Source organism: Porites lutea, chromosome 5, assembly GCF_958299795.1.
Source record: "Porites lutea chromosome 5, jaPorLute2.1, whole genome shotgun sequence".
In the NCBI taxonomy this organism is placed as follows: domain Eukaryota; kingdom Metazoa; phylum Cnidaria; class Anthozoa; order Scleractinia; family Poritidae; genus Porites; species Porites lutea.
This window is the reverse complement of record NC_133205.1, coordinates 36,840,429-36,856,294: the sequence shown is the minus strand read 5'-3', so window position 1 is coordinate 36,856,294 and position 15,866 is coordinate 36,840,429. Positions and strand designations below refer to the sequence as shown.

At 40.7% G+C, this 15,866-nt stretch overlaps 1 protein-coding gene across 3 annotated transcripts in view; it reads left to right on the top strand.

Moving 5' to 3' along the window:
• Positions 1-15,866, top strand: part of LOC140937040 (E3 ubiquitin-protein ligase rnf213-alpha-like) — a 95,676-nt gene that overhangs the window by 37,576 nt on the left and 42,234 nt on the right. For all 3 annotated transcript variants that reach the window (XM_073386566.1, XM_073386563.1, XM_073386564.1), the window contains 16 exons: positions 3,190-3,295; positions 3,713-3,887; positions 4,315-4,486; positions 5,386-5,480; positions 5,782-5,976; positions 6,123-6,245; positions 7,326-7,443; positions 7,677-7,912; positions 7,995-8,077; positions 8,421-8,554; positions 11,246-11,341; positions 11,852-11,992; positions 12,204-12,364; positions 12,717-12,939; positions 13,213-13,571; positions 14,941-15,099. In XM_073386566.1, the coding sequence (XP_073242667.1) occupies positions 3,190-3,295; positions 3,713-3,887; positions 4,315-4,486; positions 5,386-5,480; positions 5,782-5,976; positions 6,123-6,245; positions 7,326-7,443; positions 7,677-7,912; positions 7,995-8,077; positions 8,421-8,554; positions 11,246-11,341; positions 11,852-11,992; positions 12,204-12,364; positions 12,717-12,939; positions 13,213-13,571; positions 14,941-15,099 (2,576 nt within the window). The remainder of the gene's footprint in view (positions 1-3,189; positions 3,296-3,712; positions 3,888-4,314; positions 4,487-5,385; positions 5,481-5,781; positions 5,977-6,122; positions 6,246-7,325; positions 7,444-7,676; positions 7,913-7,994; positions 8,078-8,420; positions 8,555-11,245; positions 11,342-11,851; positions 11,993-12,203; positions 12,365-12,716; positions 12,940-13,212; positions 13,572-14,940; positions 15,100-15,866) is intronic.

Below are 15,866 nucleotides of genomic sequence, written 5' to 3'. Positions count from 1 at the left end.
GGACTGCCGCGTTTTGCACCCGTTGGAGCTTGCTAAGGTTCGTAGCGGCAACACCATACAATAGTCTATTACAATAGTCTATTCTCGATATCACAATTGCCTGAACAATCGACTCTATCTTCAAAGCTAAGATATCGTTTAATGCGCCCAATATTATGCAGATGGTAAAGTCCTGATTGACAAGTCTTGTTGATGGCGGTTTTCATGCTCAGACGGTTGTCGAACCACGTCCCTAGGTTCCGAACGTTGCATACTGCAGACACTTTCACGTGATCAATACTGAGCTCTGATATGCTTATCTTGTCAAACTGCGCGCGAGTTCCGATTACAATTAATTCCGTTTTGTCATCATTTAGCTTAAGTTTGTCAGCCGTCATCCAAGTCTTGATGTCTAGAATGCAATCTTGTAAAGCAGTTACCGCTTCCAATTCACTCGCTTTGGAACCAGGCTTAAATGAGATATATAACTGGTTATCGTCTGCGTATACATGAACATCTGGGAGGTGGCGCTTCACTACCCCAAATAGCTTGCTGGCATAAATTACAAAAAGTAGCAAACCCAGACACGAACCCTGCGGTACACCATGAGGTAGAGAGAAATCCCCTGAGAAGCTCCCATTAAGTAATACACGCTGTGATCTACCAGCTAGGTAGGATCTGAACCACTGAAGTGCAGTATCTGCAATGCCAAAAGTTACCTCAAGACGACGGAGAAGTACTTCATGATCTACAGTGTCAAATGCTGCACTCAAGTCTAACAGCACCAGTAGAGTGACCCTCCGGTGATTCATGTTAAGCAAGATGTCATCGTGTACCTTAAGGAGGGCCGTCTCCGTGCTGTGGCCTGCTGGATAGGTTGACTGGAGCGTTGGGTACAGCTCTGGTCGCACTAAATGCTCTTGGGTTTGGTTGTACACTGCTCTCTCCGTAAGCTTCGAAATAAATTGGAGATTACTCACAGGTATAAGATTTGAAAGGGAGGCGCTTTAACAACGTTTCTTGAGCTGTGGATCAACTAGAGAAGCTTTCCACGCAGTTGGAAAGTGTCCAAGAGTCAAGGAACAATTAACCATAGAAATGATTATTGAAAGGAGTTCTTCAAGGCTGCCCAGTAAGATAGACGTTTGAAAAGGATCGAGCGTACTACTTTTCTTAGGCGAAGCCTGAATGAGCTGGTATACATCCTTCTCTTTCAGTTCCTTGAAAACACGTAGTGGTTCAAGATTTGAACTGAAAACAGGGTCGTCAATCAGGTCACTACATCTTCTCTGGTTAACATCGATACCGTCTAGCTCATTGCGGATATTAAGGATCTTACGATGGAAATAGCGAGCAATGTCATTTGCCACAGCCACACCAGCAGGTCTTCAGCGGACTTTGTCTTTCTCCACGTTCGCTCAGCCTTCAGTCGGTTTCTTTTCGCCTCGGCAATTTCTTGGTTGTACCAGGGGACCTGGGGCCTTGACCTCACTACTTTTGGTTTCAGTGGTGCATGGCGATCTAGTATACTGCTTAAGGTGGAGTTGTAACTTTGTATAAAATGGTCAAAATCTTCACAAGATGATGGACACCCAACACAGCCTTGCAGGCACAGATTTGACTTCGCGATATCTTGCTTGAGGCAGTCAAGATCAACAGACTTGGTCTTCCTATAAGTCACCCTCTTGGCTTTGGGCGAGGCTTGTTTATGCGAATACTACAACGAACAGCAGAATGATCAGAGAGGTAGCGACAACTGCGTATAAAGTTGACCCCAGCAGTGTCTCAGTTCTCCTCGTGATAACGAGATCTAACCTGTGACCAAATATATGTGTCGGTTCGGTAACGTGCTGTTCAAGCCCAAGCGATTCAAGTAGATCAAGAAACTTCACGGCGTCGATACCATTTGGAACGTCCACGTGGATATTGAAATCCCCAAGAACAAGCAAGCGTTTGTTTGATAAGATAACAGATACCATTAAATCAGCGAACTCCTTTATTAGGAAGGTGCTGCTGGGAACCCTGTGGTTTTCCGAAGGTGGTGTTCCATAAACAATAATAATCCTTAACTTACAAGGTGTTGGCAGTTGTACAAGTAGCTCAGAATAACCGATGGCCTCCTTCTCAGCAGATATGACGGTATTAACTCTTAAGCACTCACGGAAGAGTAATCCTATGCCCCCTCCGCCCCTTCCCGAGCGAGGATGGTTATTAGCTGATAACCAGTTGGGCGAAGTTCACCTCTGACTGCATTATCTCTCTTTTGTAGCCAGTTCTCGGTAATTGCGACGAGATCGTATTTGTTTTCGCATATATAGTCAACAAAGTCTGCCGTCTTATTTCTAACTGATTGCGCATTTAGTAAACAAAGCGACAACAGTCGACTATTGTCTGGTGTTTTATTATTGGAGCCCGTTTAATTTCAATAAGGTTGGAGGTGTTACGAGCTGACCGACACTTTGCTCTAGAAGCTTGTCACAAGTGAGTAGAATTAACGCCTTGTTGTGAGGGACCAGGATTTAGTTTGAAAACTAAGGGCCTGTTTACATGGAGGTGGGGGACCCCATGTAGGTGAGGTAACCCTCTTTGGTGGGTAACCCGCCTGTCCGCATAATCTCTCATTTTAATTTGATCAAGTTTACATGATAGGTGGGATGACCCACCGCATGTTACCCCACCTATCTGGGGTCCCCCACCTCCATGTAAACAGGCCCTAAATCTCCTTCTAACAGCGGGTGGAATGTTTCAGTGCTATTAGCATAATATGCACAAGGGTTCTGGCTCCGCCTAGATCTATTCTTGATGGAGAAGGCAAAGGCTCCTTTGTTTAACACAGATCCCGTTGGGTACACAGTTGTGACAGCTTTGCCATTGTTTTTCCACGGTAAAACAATAGACTCGTAAAATTCACTGTTTTCAAAGATCCAAAGATCCCCACTGTTTCCAAATTATAGGGTTTTCTTGCCAGTTTCGAACGTGAAAAATAACCCAAGACCGTCTCTGAGATGTTAGACAGCTATCGCCCGCGTCATTTCTAATATAGATGCTCACCAAAAAGGAACAGCCCGAGTAAAAAGCCGGAGAGCAGAGTGTCGTGCCTGACCTTCATTGTTCTGACCTATGATACGATAGTAGAAGAGATAGTAGAAGATAGTAGAAGAGTTTAGTGAAGGAAGGCACTGAATCGCTAAATTTATGTTTTTTCAATAGCGTGACGGTCGAAAAGTCAAAGCAGAGCCTTTTTACAGGCTGCTTCCTTCCATTGAATGTGAAACACCATTACGAACGTTGAGTCAGTTGAGGACTCAGAAAATGGGTAAGAAATTCCAGTTTGTAATTAAATATTCCTTTCTGTTTGAGCTGCCATTGGTTTGATTGAACAAGATGTCCGTCGTACTTCATTTTAATTTTATTGTAATTGGTACTACATTTGTATAAACACAAAGAAAGTTTGTATGACTGAAAGATCCGAGTCCCACACGGGAAATGATTCGCGACCTGGTTCTTTTACTAGGTTCAGCAGTGTCGATGGGGCTCCTTCGACTATACCTTGTACATTACACTAAAACTCCTTAATCCCCAATATTCACATGCAAATTCTCTAGACTGATCAACGTACATCTACTCATGGAATTAGCTGAATTTGTTCAAACGTATTCGAGGGGTTTGGTGTCCTAAAAATGACGGCAATATTTACTCATACCATAACTTTTTTCGCTTTCCTTTTCCGTAGGTGGTATTAGTCTCAACCCTCTGTTTGACAATGGTGAATTTCAAAACTCACATGTTCAACGGGCGTTTCAGTATCTGAGGTTTTGGGAGTCAGCAAGAGAGAACCTAAACCACTTCTCGTTTATACCAACTAAGGTGATGGGTGACCATGCAGAGTGTATTGACACACTTGTAAGGTACACTCTATATAAAAATCTTTTTTCACCATTTCTTCAAGAATGGCCGAATTTGGTTATTATGTCTTCGTGCGTCCACGAATAGAGGGAGATTTCAAAATAGCCTTTTTAAGGTCATAGTATAAGTTCATTTGTAGATTGGTTTTGTAGCTTGAGTTTGGATCTGACATACGTCGGTGATGTCAAAAGTGACACAGTGTAAAAAGAAACTGTTCCTTTTAGATAAACACAAGTTCTCAGTTTACAAGGCTTTAACTCTAGAGCCGTGCTCGCGCTATAAAACTACAAGAACAACAAAACAATCATTTCGAAAAAATAATCTTACTTGCCTCTTCAATTGTAGTGATACCTATGAGAGATATGGAATGAACAGCTATATTACCAATAAAATGAGAAGGATTTAGTGATAGTTATGCACTTTTTTCAGGAATTGTGGCGTTGTGGACCCGTCATGGGCTGAACTCCGTCATTTTGTTAACTTCCTCAACTCTCAGCTCCAAGCCTGTGAGAACAGTACGTTTTGTAACATGGAACTCGTCGGAGACACTCTCGAGGGCTTTAGAAGCTTTGTGGTCCAATTTATGATCCTTATGTCACGGGTAAGAGAAATGGAAAGGTGCGATCGCGAAGAATATGCGGCCCAGTTCACAGGAGCTAAATGCTACCCATCCAAACCCTTGGAGAAAGTGCCTGAAATCCGGAAGGCGGTGGGCGCCATCTATGTTATATACAGTGAATTATTGTTTGACATGGATATTAACTAGATTGCCGATCTTTTCCATGTCTTAAAGATTTTCGGTACACATATGGCATTCTTTTTCACCCCTGTTTTTATTTCGGTTTTTTTTTAACCAAACTTTTTTTTGTATGTTCCTAAACGAAGCATTGAGAGAGTGGTAAAATTAGGGTACGGTAAATCCTCTATTAAGTCCCCCAGGGGGGATCCTTTATTTCAAACGCATTTGAGAGGGGGGGGGGGCTTATTTGGGACGTGGGGGCTACATATTTAGTTTAAGCAAAGAAGATGGTATAACATCTCCATAAAGAACTACCGTGTAAAGTGGAAAAGCTCAAGTACAAGAAGTTGAAGGTCATGCAGCCGAGGATCGAAAACAAATCCGAACGTCTAGTGTGGTTCAGTCTACACGGAGTTTTACTGTCGCTATTGATTAATACAGTCTATTATTTATTATTGAATGATAACAAGGGGGAGGGAGGGGGGCTTAAAAAAAGGGGGGCTCTTACTAACTATCTTCTCCTAAAAAGGGAAGACTTATTAGAGAAGGGGTAGTTCATTGAGAAGAGAGGAGGGGGCTTAATAGAGGATTTACGGTAGCTAACATTTCTGCTTTTTGTCCCCATTTCCAAACCCTTAAAGGTGGTTAGTATGCATAATTTATGAACCAAAGAGCTCACAATTTAGTGTTGTCCCTATTGTACTGACATCTTCAAGTTCGTGGCAAATTCTTTGCCCCCGTAATGAACTTCTTTTTTTAAGGATTTTGCTACACCATCTCTAAACGATGTTGCTGATGATGACGCAGAAGAAACAGCTGTTGTTCAGTTGTCTTTAAGAAGACACTGGGAAACCAGGTATGATTTTAAAACATTATATTTGGTAAAGTTAAGATTCATTTAAATGGGGAGTCGCTTAAATCAAAGTATTCGATTTCTTGAAGCAATTTTCCCAGTTATTTTAGCTCTTTGGTACTATTCGTGCTATCTAGTTTTAAAGTCTTATCAAGTTATGATGTTCCTGTTCAGACGAAAAAGTAAAATTTGTGGTATTTCTTATGCTACTTTTACAAAGGTTGTCTAAGATTTGTAAAATTTTATCCTTCCTTTCGCTTTTTTTTCTTTATTTTTGTTGATGTATTTTAATTTTTTTCAACAGCTTACATCCCTACATTTTCTTCAATCAAGATGGCGTTACCATGACGTTTATTGGCTTCCATATTGACCAAAATGGCAATTTAATTGATCCAGACAGTCGTGACATCATCCAGCCTAATTTGATGTCAGAGCATTTACGTACTGGTCTTTTCATCCAAAAGGTTGACATGGAAACTAACTACGAATCTTGGAGCAAGTATGAAATATATATATATATATATATATATTTATTTATTTGACATGATATTTGTAGACTTTGATTCTTCTGTACCAAGTTTCTTACAACGTGTTTTCTTGTACCATGATGGGCTAAGGTTAAGGCGTTGTTTTTGTTTAACTTAGGGTACAGAAAATCAAGAAGCTTTGTGGAGTGATGGGTGTTGAATGGCCCAATGATCCGGATGATTCATACGAACTAACCACGGACAATTTAAAGAAAATTTTAGCCATCCACATGCGCTTCAGGTAAGTGAAATCCTTTAAAATTAGACATGAGAAATGTGTGATTAACTTCACACTCAAATAGCCCCATTTAAAATTACGAGCACTAAAGCCTCAACTGCATGACAAATTAATTGTTAATTATTGGACAGTTAATCATGTGAGAAAAAAAGATAAAGTAACACTGGATAGCCCGTACTTACGGATTCCAGCAGAAATGTGCACACCGCCACCACAATTTTGTTCTTTTCCTCCATCTCCACGACACAATTCTATTGTCTTTTCTCCCCCACTACCACTGCTGGAATTCCATTGTCTTCCCTCTTTCTCTACCACACTGCCACCGTTACGTTGCTTTCCCTACTCCTTCTCCACCACCACATTTACGATTTCGTTGTCGTCCTCTTTTCTCCTCCAATCCGAAACGGTTATGTTGTTTTACCTTCTTTAAAAGCAACACGACTGCTTTATTGTCGTGTAATTCTTCTTTACCACACAGCTGCGGCTGCGTTCTCTTCACTTATATACGACCACCACAATTTTATCGTTGTCCTTTCTCCTCGACCACACTTTCACGGTAACGTTGCCTTCTACTCTCCATCATTACCAGCACAATTTCCGTCGTCTTCCTTCCTTTCCAACCGAACAGACCCGACTACGTTGTCTACACTTCTTCAAACCACCACCAGCGCCACCTTCGTGGTTATGTTGTCTTCCCTCGCCCGCCATCGCCATCACCCCCACAATTGTTTGGGCGTCCTTGCTCCACACCAGGAGGCTAATGTTTTTTTTTCACCGCTGCCACCACAATTTTATCCTCGTTCTTTCTTGTTCACCAACCTACCACAGTTACTGGTATGTTATCTTCCCTCTTCCACCACCTCCACCACAACTTTATTGTCGCCTTTCCCTCTTTACCACACTTCCACGGTTATCTTGTCTATCCTCCTTCACCGCACCGTCACGGTTCTGTTGTCTTGTCTTCTCCACCTCGATCACGACCAAAAAACTCCAGAAACCTACTTGCGCTCCGTTAACCCGGTCACAGTTTTGGCCAAAGTCTTAGTATACTTTGTTTTTTCTTTTACACTGATACATTTGAAGATGTGGTATTCCTGTGGTCATAATGGGAGAGACAGGTTGTGGAAAAACCAGCCTTATTCGGTTCATGTGTGGCTTACAATCAGGACCCAGAGGACCCAAGAACATGTTGCTCATGAAGGTAAGAAACCACTAACTATCGTAAATCTCATTTATTCATTTTTATAATTGAATTTTTAGTTGGGGGAAATTTATGTTTTCCTTTTTATCTTAGAAACATGTCTTTACTAAAAAATAATCACCGACCCTATTACCTTTAATTCCACATTTAGTGTTCATTATCTGGCTCTTGGCACTTTGGGAAGTAAAACGTTCGATAGAGTCAGTAATTCGTTCCTCATTGTGCCTTAACAGGTTCACGGAGGAACATCCCACAAAGACATTGAGAAGAAAGTGGAGGAGGCTGAGAAGATGGCCAGAAAGAACGAAAGCCATGGCATTGATACGGTGTTATTCTTTGATGAGGCCAACACAACAGATGCTCTAGGGATGATCAAAGAGGTTATGGTGGATCGCAGAGTCAACGGTAGAAAAATAGGAGTTGGGCTCAAAAGATTGCAATTCATTGCAGCATGTAATCCTTACAGAAAGTAAGCACGCATCTGCCTGGCCTGTCGTTGCTCTATCTTTAAGCAAATATACATGCTATTGACACATTTGTTTTGCTTGTAGACACACGGAAGAAATGATCCATAAACTGGAATCAGCTGGCCTGGGTTACCATGTTGCAACTCAAGAAACACATGATCGGCTTGGTAAGACGTAGGCTTCTACGGCAGTAGTGAGCATTCCGTTTGCGGCATACTTTAAATTGTGAAGAAAATGCTCCTTTGGCTTCATTTGAACTTACCATAATGAGTCATGTTTCGAAAGTCTGAAGAAAAATAGCTCTGAAAAGTTTCTTTTGGTAATAGAAGAAACCGGCTACATCAAACTTACGTTAGAGTCAGTGTGTTACAAAATGGGAGAAAGCAGAAAGAACCAGTTTAGATTTCATGAACAGATTGAAATACTTTGGGCATCTTTAGTTATCTTTACTTTGTACTCCCTTATTTAGTTTTCAGGAAAAAAAAGTTCATTTGCTTTGTTTTATGCCAGGGCGCATTCCTCTTCGTCACCTGGTCTACAGAGTACATTCTCTGCCAGAGAGCATGCGTCCTTTGGTCTGGGACTTTGGTCAACTGAAACCTGAGATCGAGGAGCTCTATACGCGTCAAATTGTCAGCAGATTTGTAAGTGGACATAATATATGGATTTAGACAGGGCTAAAAGCGAAGCTCCAACTAATAAAGTTGTAATTTAAATCATACAATAAACTTGTAATCCACAAATCAGTTAAATTAAGGGCACATTCATGTGACTTTTGTGGGAAAGGCTAAGTTATTTTAGAGTGAAACATCTTACATTAAATTGATAGCCTTATATGTACACCCAAAAAATAGCAAACACCTTCTATCACATTCAAGATCACAGTAGATTAGGCCTCGAAAACAAATTCTTGGAAAACAAATCAGGCCGAATTTTTTTGGGTTCGACAGGTTTATTTACAAATTCTTGCCAACAAATCTGGGGGTGTGTAAACCAACCTTTTATAATTTTTATACATCACATCTGAGGTGAAACAGTACTATTTATCATACAGACCTCGGACAGAATGCGGTATTTCACAAATTTTCAAGACAAGTTGCACTCAGTCAATATTCAGGACGATCAATCGTGGGCTTTAAGCGAAACCGTTCAAAACATTTCCAAAATCACCCATACGGCCAGCTGGTTCTCATTTCTATAGGGCGAGCTGTCAGTGTAGTCGAGTGTTTGAATGAACTTTTTAAAATAGAGTTACGCTTCAACATAAAAACGAAATTATTATTATTATTTTTTTTGTTTTTTAATGGTTTCAGTTATAACGATGTGTAATCTTATAAAGCGTTTGATACGCGCGACATTTTTGAGTACCCCTGCAAGCGATGTTCATGAACGATGAAAAAAAAAGACACGGACAAGCGATTAAAATTGCAAGAGAGACTACTAACAATCAATGAAAGAAGTATAATTCGGTGAAACATATACAGAGACACCAATTTTCATTCACGAATACAAGTATTAAAGTGTCTCTAAAAATCCTGAGTCTTTAAGCGTAAAGCTTAAGTTTGTGTTTTAAGCCGGTTTCCCGGCGCGGTGTTTACTGTTTTCAAAGATGAACTCCTCGAAGCAAGAAGATCGCTCAAAGTTTTCTTTCTACAGCCAAATTTATAACTAAATATTCTTCGTAACGTTTTTTTTCTATTTGCGGTGAGGAAATATATCTGAAGGCTTTTTAAAGTCTGTAAGCTTATATCAAACCTGATACTAGGTCAGATAATTGATTCAAATCCTACAAACGTGCATAACCTTGCAGCATAAATTGTGCTCGACTTCATGAAATTAGATATAACAAAAACAAACATCAAATACAATAATTACTCAGGCTTACCATTCGAGATTCAGTTCCTGAAAGCTGTCAAGGAAGGCCGCAGTTAGTTGCTTGAGACGTTTAAACCCTCTTACGCATTAAGTAAGGTGAAAAGCGAAAACGATGCCATCCAAAATCAAATTACCGAATTTGACAAGCGACGCATTTCTCAACCAAAAAACGAGTAATCAAACAAGCCATGAATAAACAGAAGACTCTTGATAGCAGCTGTATTTCAATTTGTACATCCAGAGGGAAAAGACAATTTTCAAGATGCTGCATGAATTTTCTGCATGAACTCACCTGTTAAATTTTGACCAATCAGAGCATAAAAATTGGACCTAGAGCGTGACCAACGCGTGACCATGGTAAGAAAAGGTCTTCCCCGCCTGTATTTTTAAAAAAAACTGGCTGAATTTTCGCGTCCGAGGTCAGTTAGAAATCACAATCCTAATAGTGCGGGGCCATAGTGACATAAACACAACATATTTGATATGAATCATTGAAAAAAAATAAACTTGAGCCCGCGATCATTTGAAACTAGTAATTTGTCAGCAGATAACTTCAAAAATACTCGACCTCGATGGGTCGACACTTAAGCCCGCGGTACAGTCAGTTGATAGTGGTCAGCGGATACCCTGTTTTGACAGCTGTCAATTGATCACAACATTGATGCGCGATTAGTTTTCTCTTGGGCTCCCAAACTAGTTAGAAAGTGTGAGAGTAAACATTGGTTATCCTGTGATGCGGACGGACGGGCGGGCGGACGGACGGGCGGGCGGGCGGGTGGTCGGTCGGTGTACGGTCACGTGATTACCAAATTTTCTCGGATGGGTAGATTACCACATTTCCATAGCTATGGGGCTCCGCTCACGCGCGGCGCTTCGCTATAATGGTGTGAGACATAGCGTCTTACAGTGTGTTGGCAAGAAACTAAAATGTGTACCTTTGTGTCCCATGACTTTTTTCTTGCCGATTTTTTGACACAACAATTTTTGCTTGAGAATACAGCCGACATTTTGCGAGAGGCCATCACTGGTTTCGCCGCGAACTGACGTCTAAGGAACAAGTGCAGAAATTCCATACTGATGACGGTGTCACTACTCTCGTCTAGGTAGTGCTCCTGATTGGTTGAAGTAAATTTCCCTCGCTGCGCGACCAACCAGAAGCACTCCCCAGATATGGGTAACGAGCAGGTTATCAGTGTGGAATTTCTGCGCTCATTTCTCAGACGTCATTTCGCGAGGAAATTAGCGGTGGCGTACAGAAATGTTGGCTGATTTCTCATACTATAACACTTTATACATTCTATGGAAGAATCGATTTTTAAGCAGCAATTCTTGAAAACGTCTTAGTCAGTGTCAGTTGTCGCTGTCTACATGAACATCGCATAGCTATTTTACAGTGCAACCTATTTCATATTTGTGCTATTGAATAATTCTCTTGATGTGGTGTTCTATTTTCGTGTAAGATCCTTCAAGAAAAACAGATTCCAGGCGGTAAGCCTTTGGTCACGGCTCTGACGAGAGTACTAACTGCTTCTCAGCGTTACATGAGAGATCAGACGGTAAAAAAAGGTGCTTTTGTTGTGTTTTGTGTGCATCTGCTTTTCCATTTTGTATGAACTTAACGAAAAATTTAGACCTTTTTCAACAGTACAGCCAGTCTGAGAATTCTTGTTTGACTGTAATTTTTTGTTTACTGTTAATAGTCCATTTTACAGTTACAAGTGGAAACGAGGCTGGAGTTGACCTTGATTTTATACGATCCTTCTTTCTTTATTACGTAAATGTTTCTTGTGCAAACTAGTATTTTTAAGCAAACTTTCCATGAGAAAAGGAGGGAGGTTTGTTTCAAAACGAGGTCAGTCTCAACCTCGCTTTCACTCAAAGGCAAGGATACTAACCTTAAACTGTAAAATGGTATTCTGTCTTACATGCCACTTCTCCGGCGACACCTAATTTTATTTCTCACATTACAGCTGATCTCAATGTATTGTACTACTTTATGCCCTTTCTATCCATGCCAGTAAGAACTGTGAAAGAAATTCTTTTCGTTTAAAAACTCACTTTTGTAGGATGAGTGTAGCTTTGTGAGCCTTCGAGATGTAGAACGTGCAATGAGAGTGATGGTCTGGTTCTACAACCATCGCCATGCTCTTAATCCTCTAATGGATGAAAAAATTGACGTGGAAGATGAAGAGGATGGTTTGGATAAGGTAAAGGAGATTTGTCCTTTGAAGAGAAATAGACAGAATTGCATACTAAATAAGTATGTTCTTGAGTGACGTAATGAAATAAAAAACATTTTGCTCATTTGAGAATATCTTTTTCATTACGTAAAGCATACGTGCGACGTAGAAAAAAATTGTTTTTACGAATGTCATGACTCTGCACTTGTCACAAATACCCGCCTTAACTTTGTTTTAGCCCATTAATGGCGTGTCACGTGCCCTGGTGCTTTCAATTGGAGTGTGTTACCATGCAAGACTTCAAGAGAGAGAACCTTATCGGCGTGCAGTGGCTCCTAGCTTTTCCCGTCCATGCCAACTACCAGGTGGACATAAGCGAATTTTAAAGGAAATTAAAAGGTAGGCCACACTAGCAATTCATTATTTTAGAAGCAATGACTTCTTATTTGCTGCCACATCAGATGATACAAATACCTTTAACCGAGTTGTCATTGAGGTCGTTACACCCAAAGGCGATATGTTCACGATAGGCTGCGGTGTCTCCAGCAATTTGCAGTAGCTTAAGTGTATCGTTTTTCAGTGGTATCTTGAGGGATTCTTAGACATGAACGCGTAGAGAAATCGTGTAAGAAAAGCTAGAAATAAATATAGAACCTTTGCTACCAAGCTGGGTTACAAAGTAAATCAGGTTGGTGTTGATTTTATAAATGCATGTTTACTTTGTTTACGGACCTTCCTTTTTCGTCATCAGATGCCAAAAAGCAGTGCTGAGAGAGCTAGAACTGGGTCATAATATCGCACGCAACACAGCACTTAGTGAGAATGTGTTTATGATGGTGGTGTGCATTGAACTCAGGATTCCTTTGTTTGTGGTTGGTAAACCAGGCAGCTCTAAATCGTTAGCCAAGACCGTTGTGGCTGATAACATGGAAGGAGGTGCTTCAAGATCTGACCTTTTCAAGACCTTTAAGCAGGTGAAGCCAATGTACTGAAAAGACGATTACGAATTTTTGTTACTGTATTGCAATTATTAGAATCTATCAAAGAAATGTGATAGAGTGGTAAGTAACCTTTATGAGAGCGACAAGAGGAAAGATCACCGCAGGACTATTTTGCTTAATGTCCTCTTCGTTTGATTTAATCACAGTATTGCGTTGTGTTGGATTGTATTGAAATGTATTGTATTCAGGTTATTCGTCATGTTCTGAGGTTTGTTATTCATGTATGCCAATTTCGTGTTCCACAAGGTTCATATGGTGTCTTATCAGTGCAGCCCTCTCTCAACTGCTGAAGGGATCGTTGCGACTTTCCGTCAATGCGGCAAGCTCCAAAAAGGCAAGAACCCAAAGAAGTTCGTGTCAGTTGTGGTCTTAGATGAAGTTGGCCTGGCTGAAGACTCGCCTCTAATGCCTCTTAAAACGCTCCATCCACTGCTGGAGGATGGCTTAAGTTCCACTGATGGCATCATAGAAGTAGAAGAAGAGTTTCCTGAAAGAGTAGCCTTTGTTGGAATATCCAACTGGGCCCTTGATCCTGCAAAAATGAATCGCGGTATCATGCTTTCTCGTGGGCTTCCAGACACAGAGGAACTAGTGGAAAGTGCAATGTAAGTTCTCCTCTGTTTTGGGACTAAGAATGGTATTCATAAGTTAAGGAAGGCCCAATAAAGCGTTCGCTTTAGTTTCACGAAACAATTAATAAAAGTCCCTGACAACGCCCCTAACCCGGCTAACAATAGGAGCTGCTGGTTATAGGGACCAATAAAGATAGAGACCTACGGGAGATGCAGACCAGAGTGAACACTTTTTATCAGATACACAAAACAGGACCATTTCTTTGTTACTGATATTTTCACACTAGATGTCCCACTTAATAAAAATTGACCATCAGCTAAATGTTGACTTAAATGAAGGCAGACCGGTTTGGTTCAACCTTAAATGAGAAAGACACTTTTTGAGGATGAAATATGTTTGCGGGCGACAAAAGGAGCCCGCCACCTATTCTTGATCAGCGGCACTCTTTTAACTGTATAGCCGGATTTTTTCGATCGATTTGCATTCCTGTGCTGTACCGAATAATATGCATGGTATGAATGGTATGTGGCCTCGAAGGTCCTGGTGTTGAGTTCAAGGTCCGTCTGATGTCACTGTAATCACGTGAATGCACATGCAAGTGATGCAACAATCATTATCACACATTCGATTCGCAAGCACAGGTAATTCAGGTACACAAGTACTGCACTAAATTGGAGACTTTTCGATTCGCCTTGCCGGCCTGGAATCTATTTACCCAGGAAAAAAAGGAGTAGAGCCTGATCTCAGCTTAGTGCGGGACAAGTTTTCGGTGAGATACGAGTGCTAGCAAAGTCTAGAAATCGATGTCAATTATAAAGTTTATTCAGGTTTCACAACAGTGCATGGTTTTTATATTTTTATACGTCTTCAAGCATGGTACGTCGCCTATCATCCGAAAGCTTTAATAAGCTTTAAATTTAAGCTGTTTCATTATTTTGTATCGCATCTCAACGGCCTTTGGTCATTGAACACGGACTGAATATTCGATTGAATAAAAAGACTTCGTGCATGACTGCATAACAGCATTACTTGTGTCACGCATTACTGTTTTAATGTATCTTTACCGGCGAATATAATACAAACGTCTTACCTCGCTGATCGCTCCAAAAATATTGCAGACTAATTGTATCTAATCAAATACAAATAAAACCGTTTAATTAGATTATTATATGAGTCTTTTTTACTGTGTTGTCCAATCCAGTTTTCAATGAAAGGGATTCACCTACATATGAAAGCGGTTTCGCCCGCACTTCCTAGCCAACGGCTACTGCTAGTTTTAGGTTCAATAAAAAAATATACAGCTTTTCAAGGATGGGTGGTGGAAAGTGTTTCCACCTTAATTTGATGTAGTTGTAATTAAATAGTTTAACGAGCGTGATCCATCTTCTTTATGTTACTTAGGGGCATATGTGCAACTGATATAAGAGTACAAAACTTTGTTGCTCCACTCATGAATCTACTGGCCCAAGGTTACAGTGAGTTATACCATGGACAGAAACGGTTAGAAGCTCTTCGGGAGTCTAAAAAGGAGGAATTTTTTGGGCTTCGTGATTTCTACAGGTAGGGATGTTCAAATGTAGTTTAACTTGTCAGTTCCAGCTTATTTTAAGCTCTTGTTACAGTCTCCTCAAGGTCCTTTTGAGAGCATTGGAATTTCGGAAATAACAGTGCTCTTCCCATTAATCAGTCCATCATGCAGTTATGTCTAGAAATTCTCGCAATGGCGAATCTGCAAAAAATCGCATAAGCCAATTTTCGCCAAATTCGCCATTTTCGTCAAAATTGCCTTTTCCAAGGGCCCCTTTGCCATCTCATTTGCCTCGAAAATTATACTTTGGCGAATTTTTGCCATATTCGCCATATTTTCGTCAAATTGGCCATTATCGTCAAAATCGCTACTTTGGACGGCGCCCCTTTGCCATATCATTTGACTTGTTCATATTACTATGGCGATTTTTTGCCATTTTCAAAGTTTTCGCCAAACTTGCCATTTTCGACAAAATCGCCAATCTCAAAGGGGACCCTTGATCATTTTTAATTTCACTTGTCCCAAAGGCTTTGGCGGAGTTTCGCCCTATTCGCCAATTTTCGTCATGAACGCGTCTTTCGAACTTTTCTTATCGCCGGAGCCTGGATCAGCTTATACAGCTATATATCCGCTTAAGTTATACAGGTTTATTGAAAACAGCTACAGTGTTGTTTGTCTTTTATCCTAAATGTCAACCTCTCTTAAAACCGAGGGCAAGAGCGAAGTCTTTCTCGCAGAAATTGACCCCTTTTCCCGGCAAAGGTTTACACTTGGCTTTATTTCGAAACAAAACTTGAGT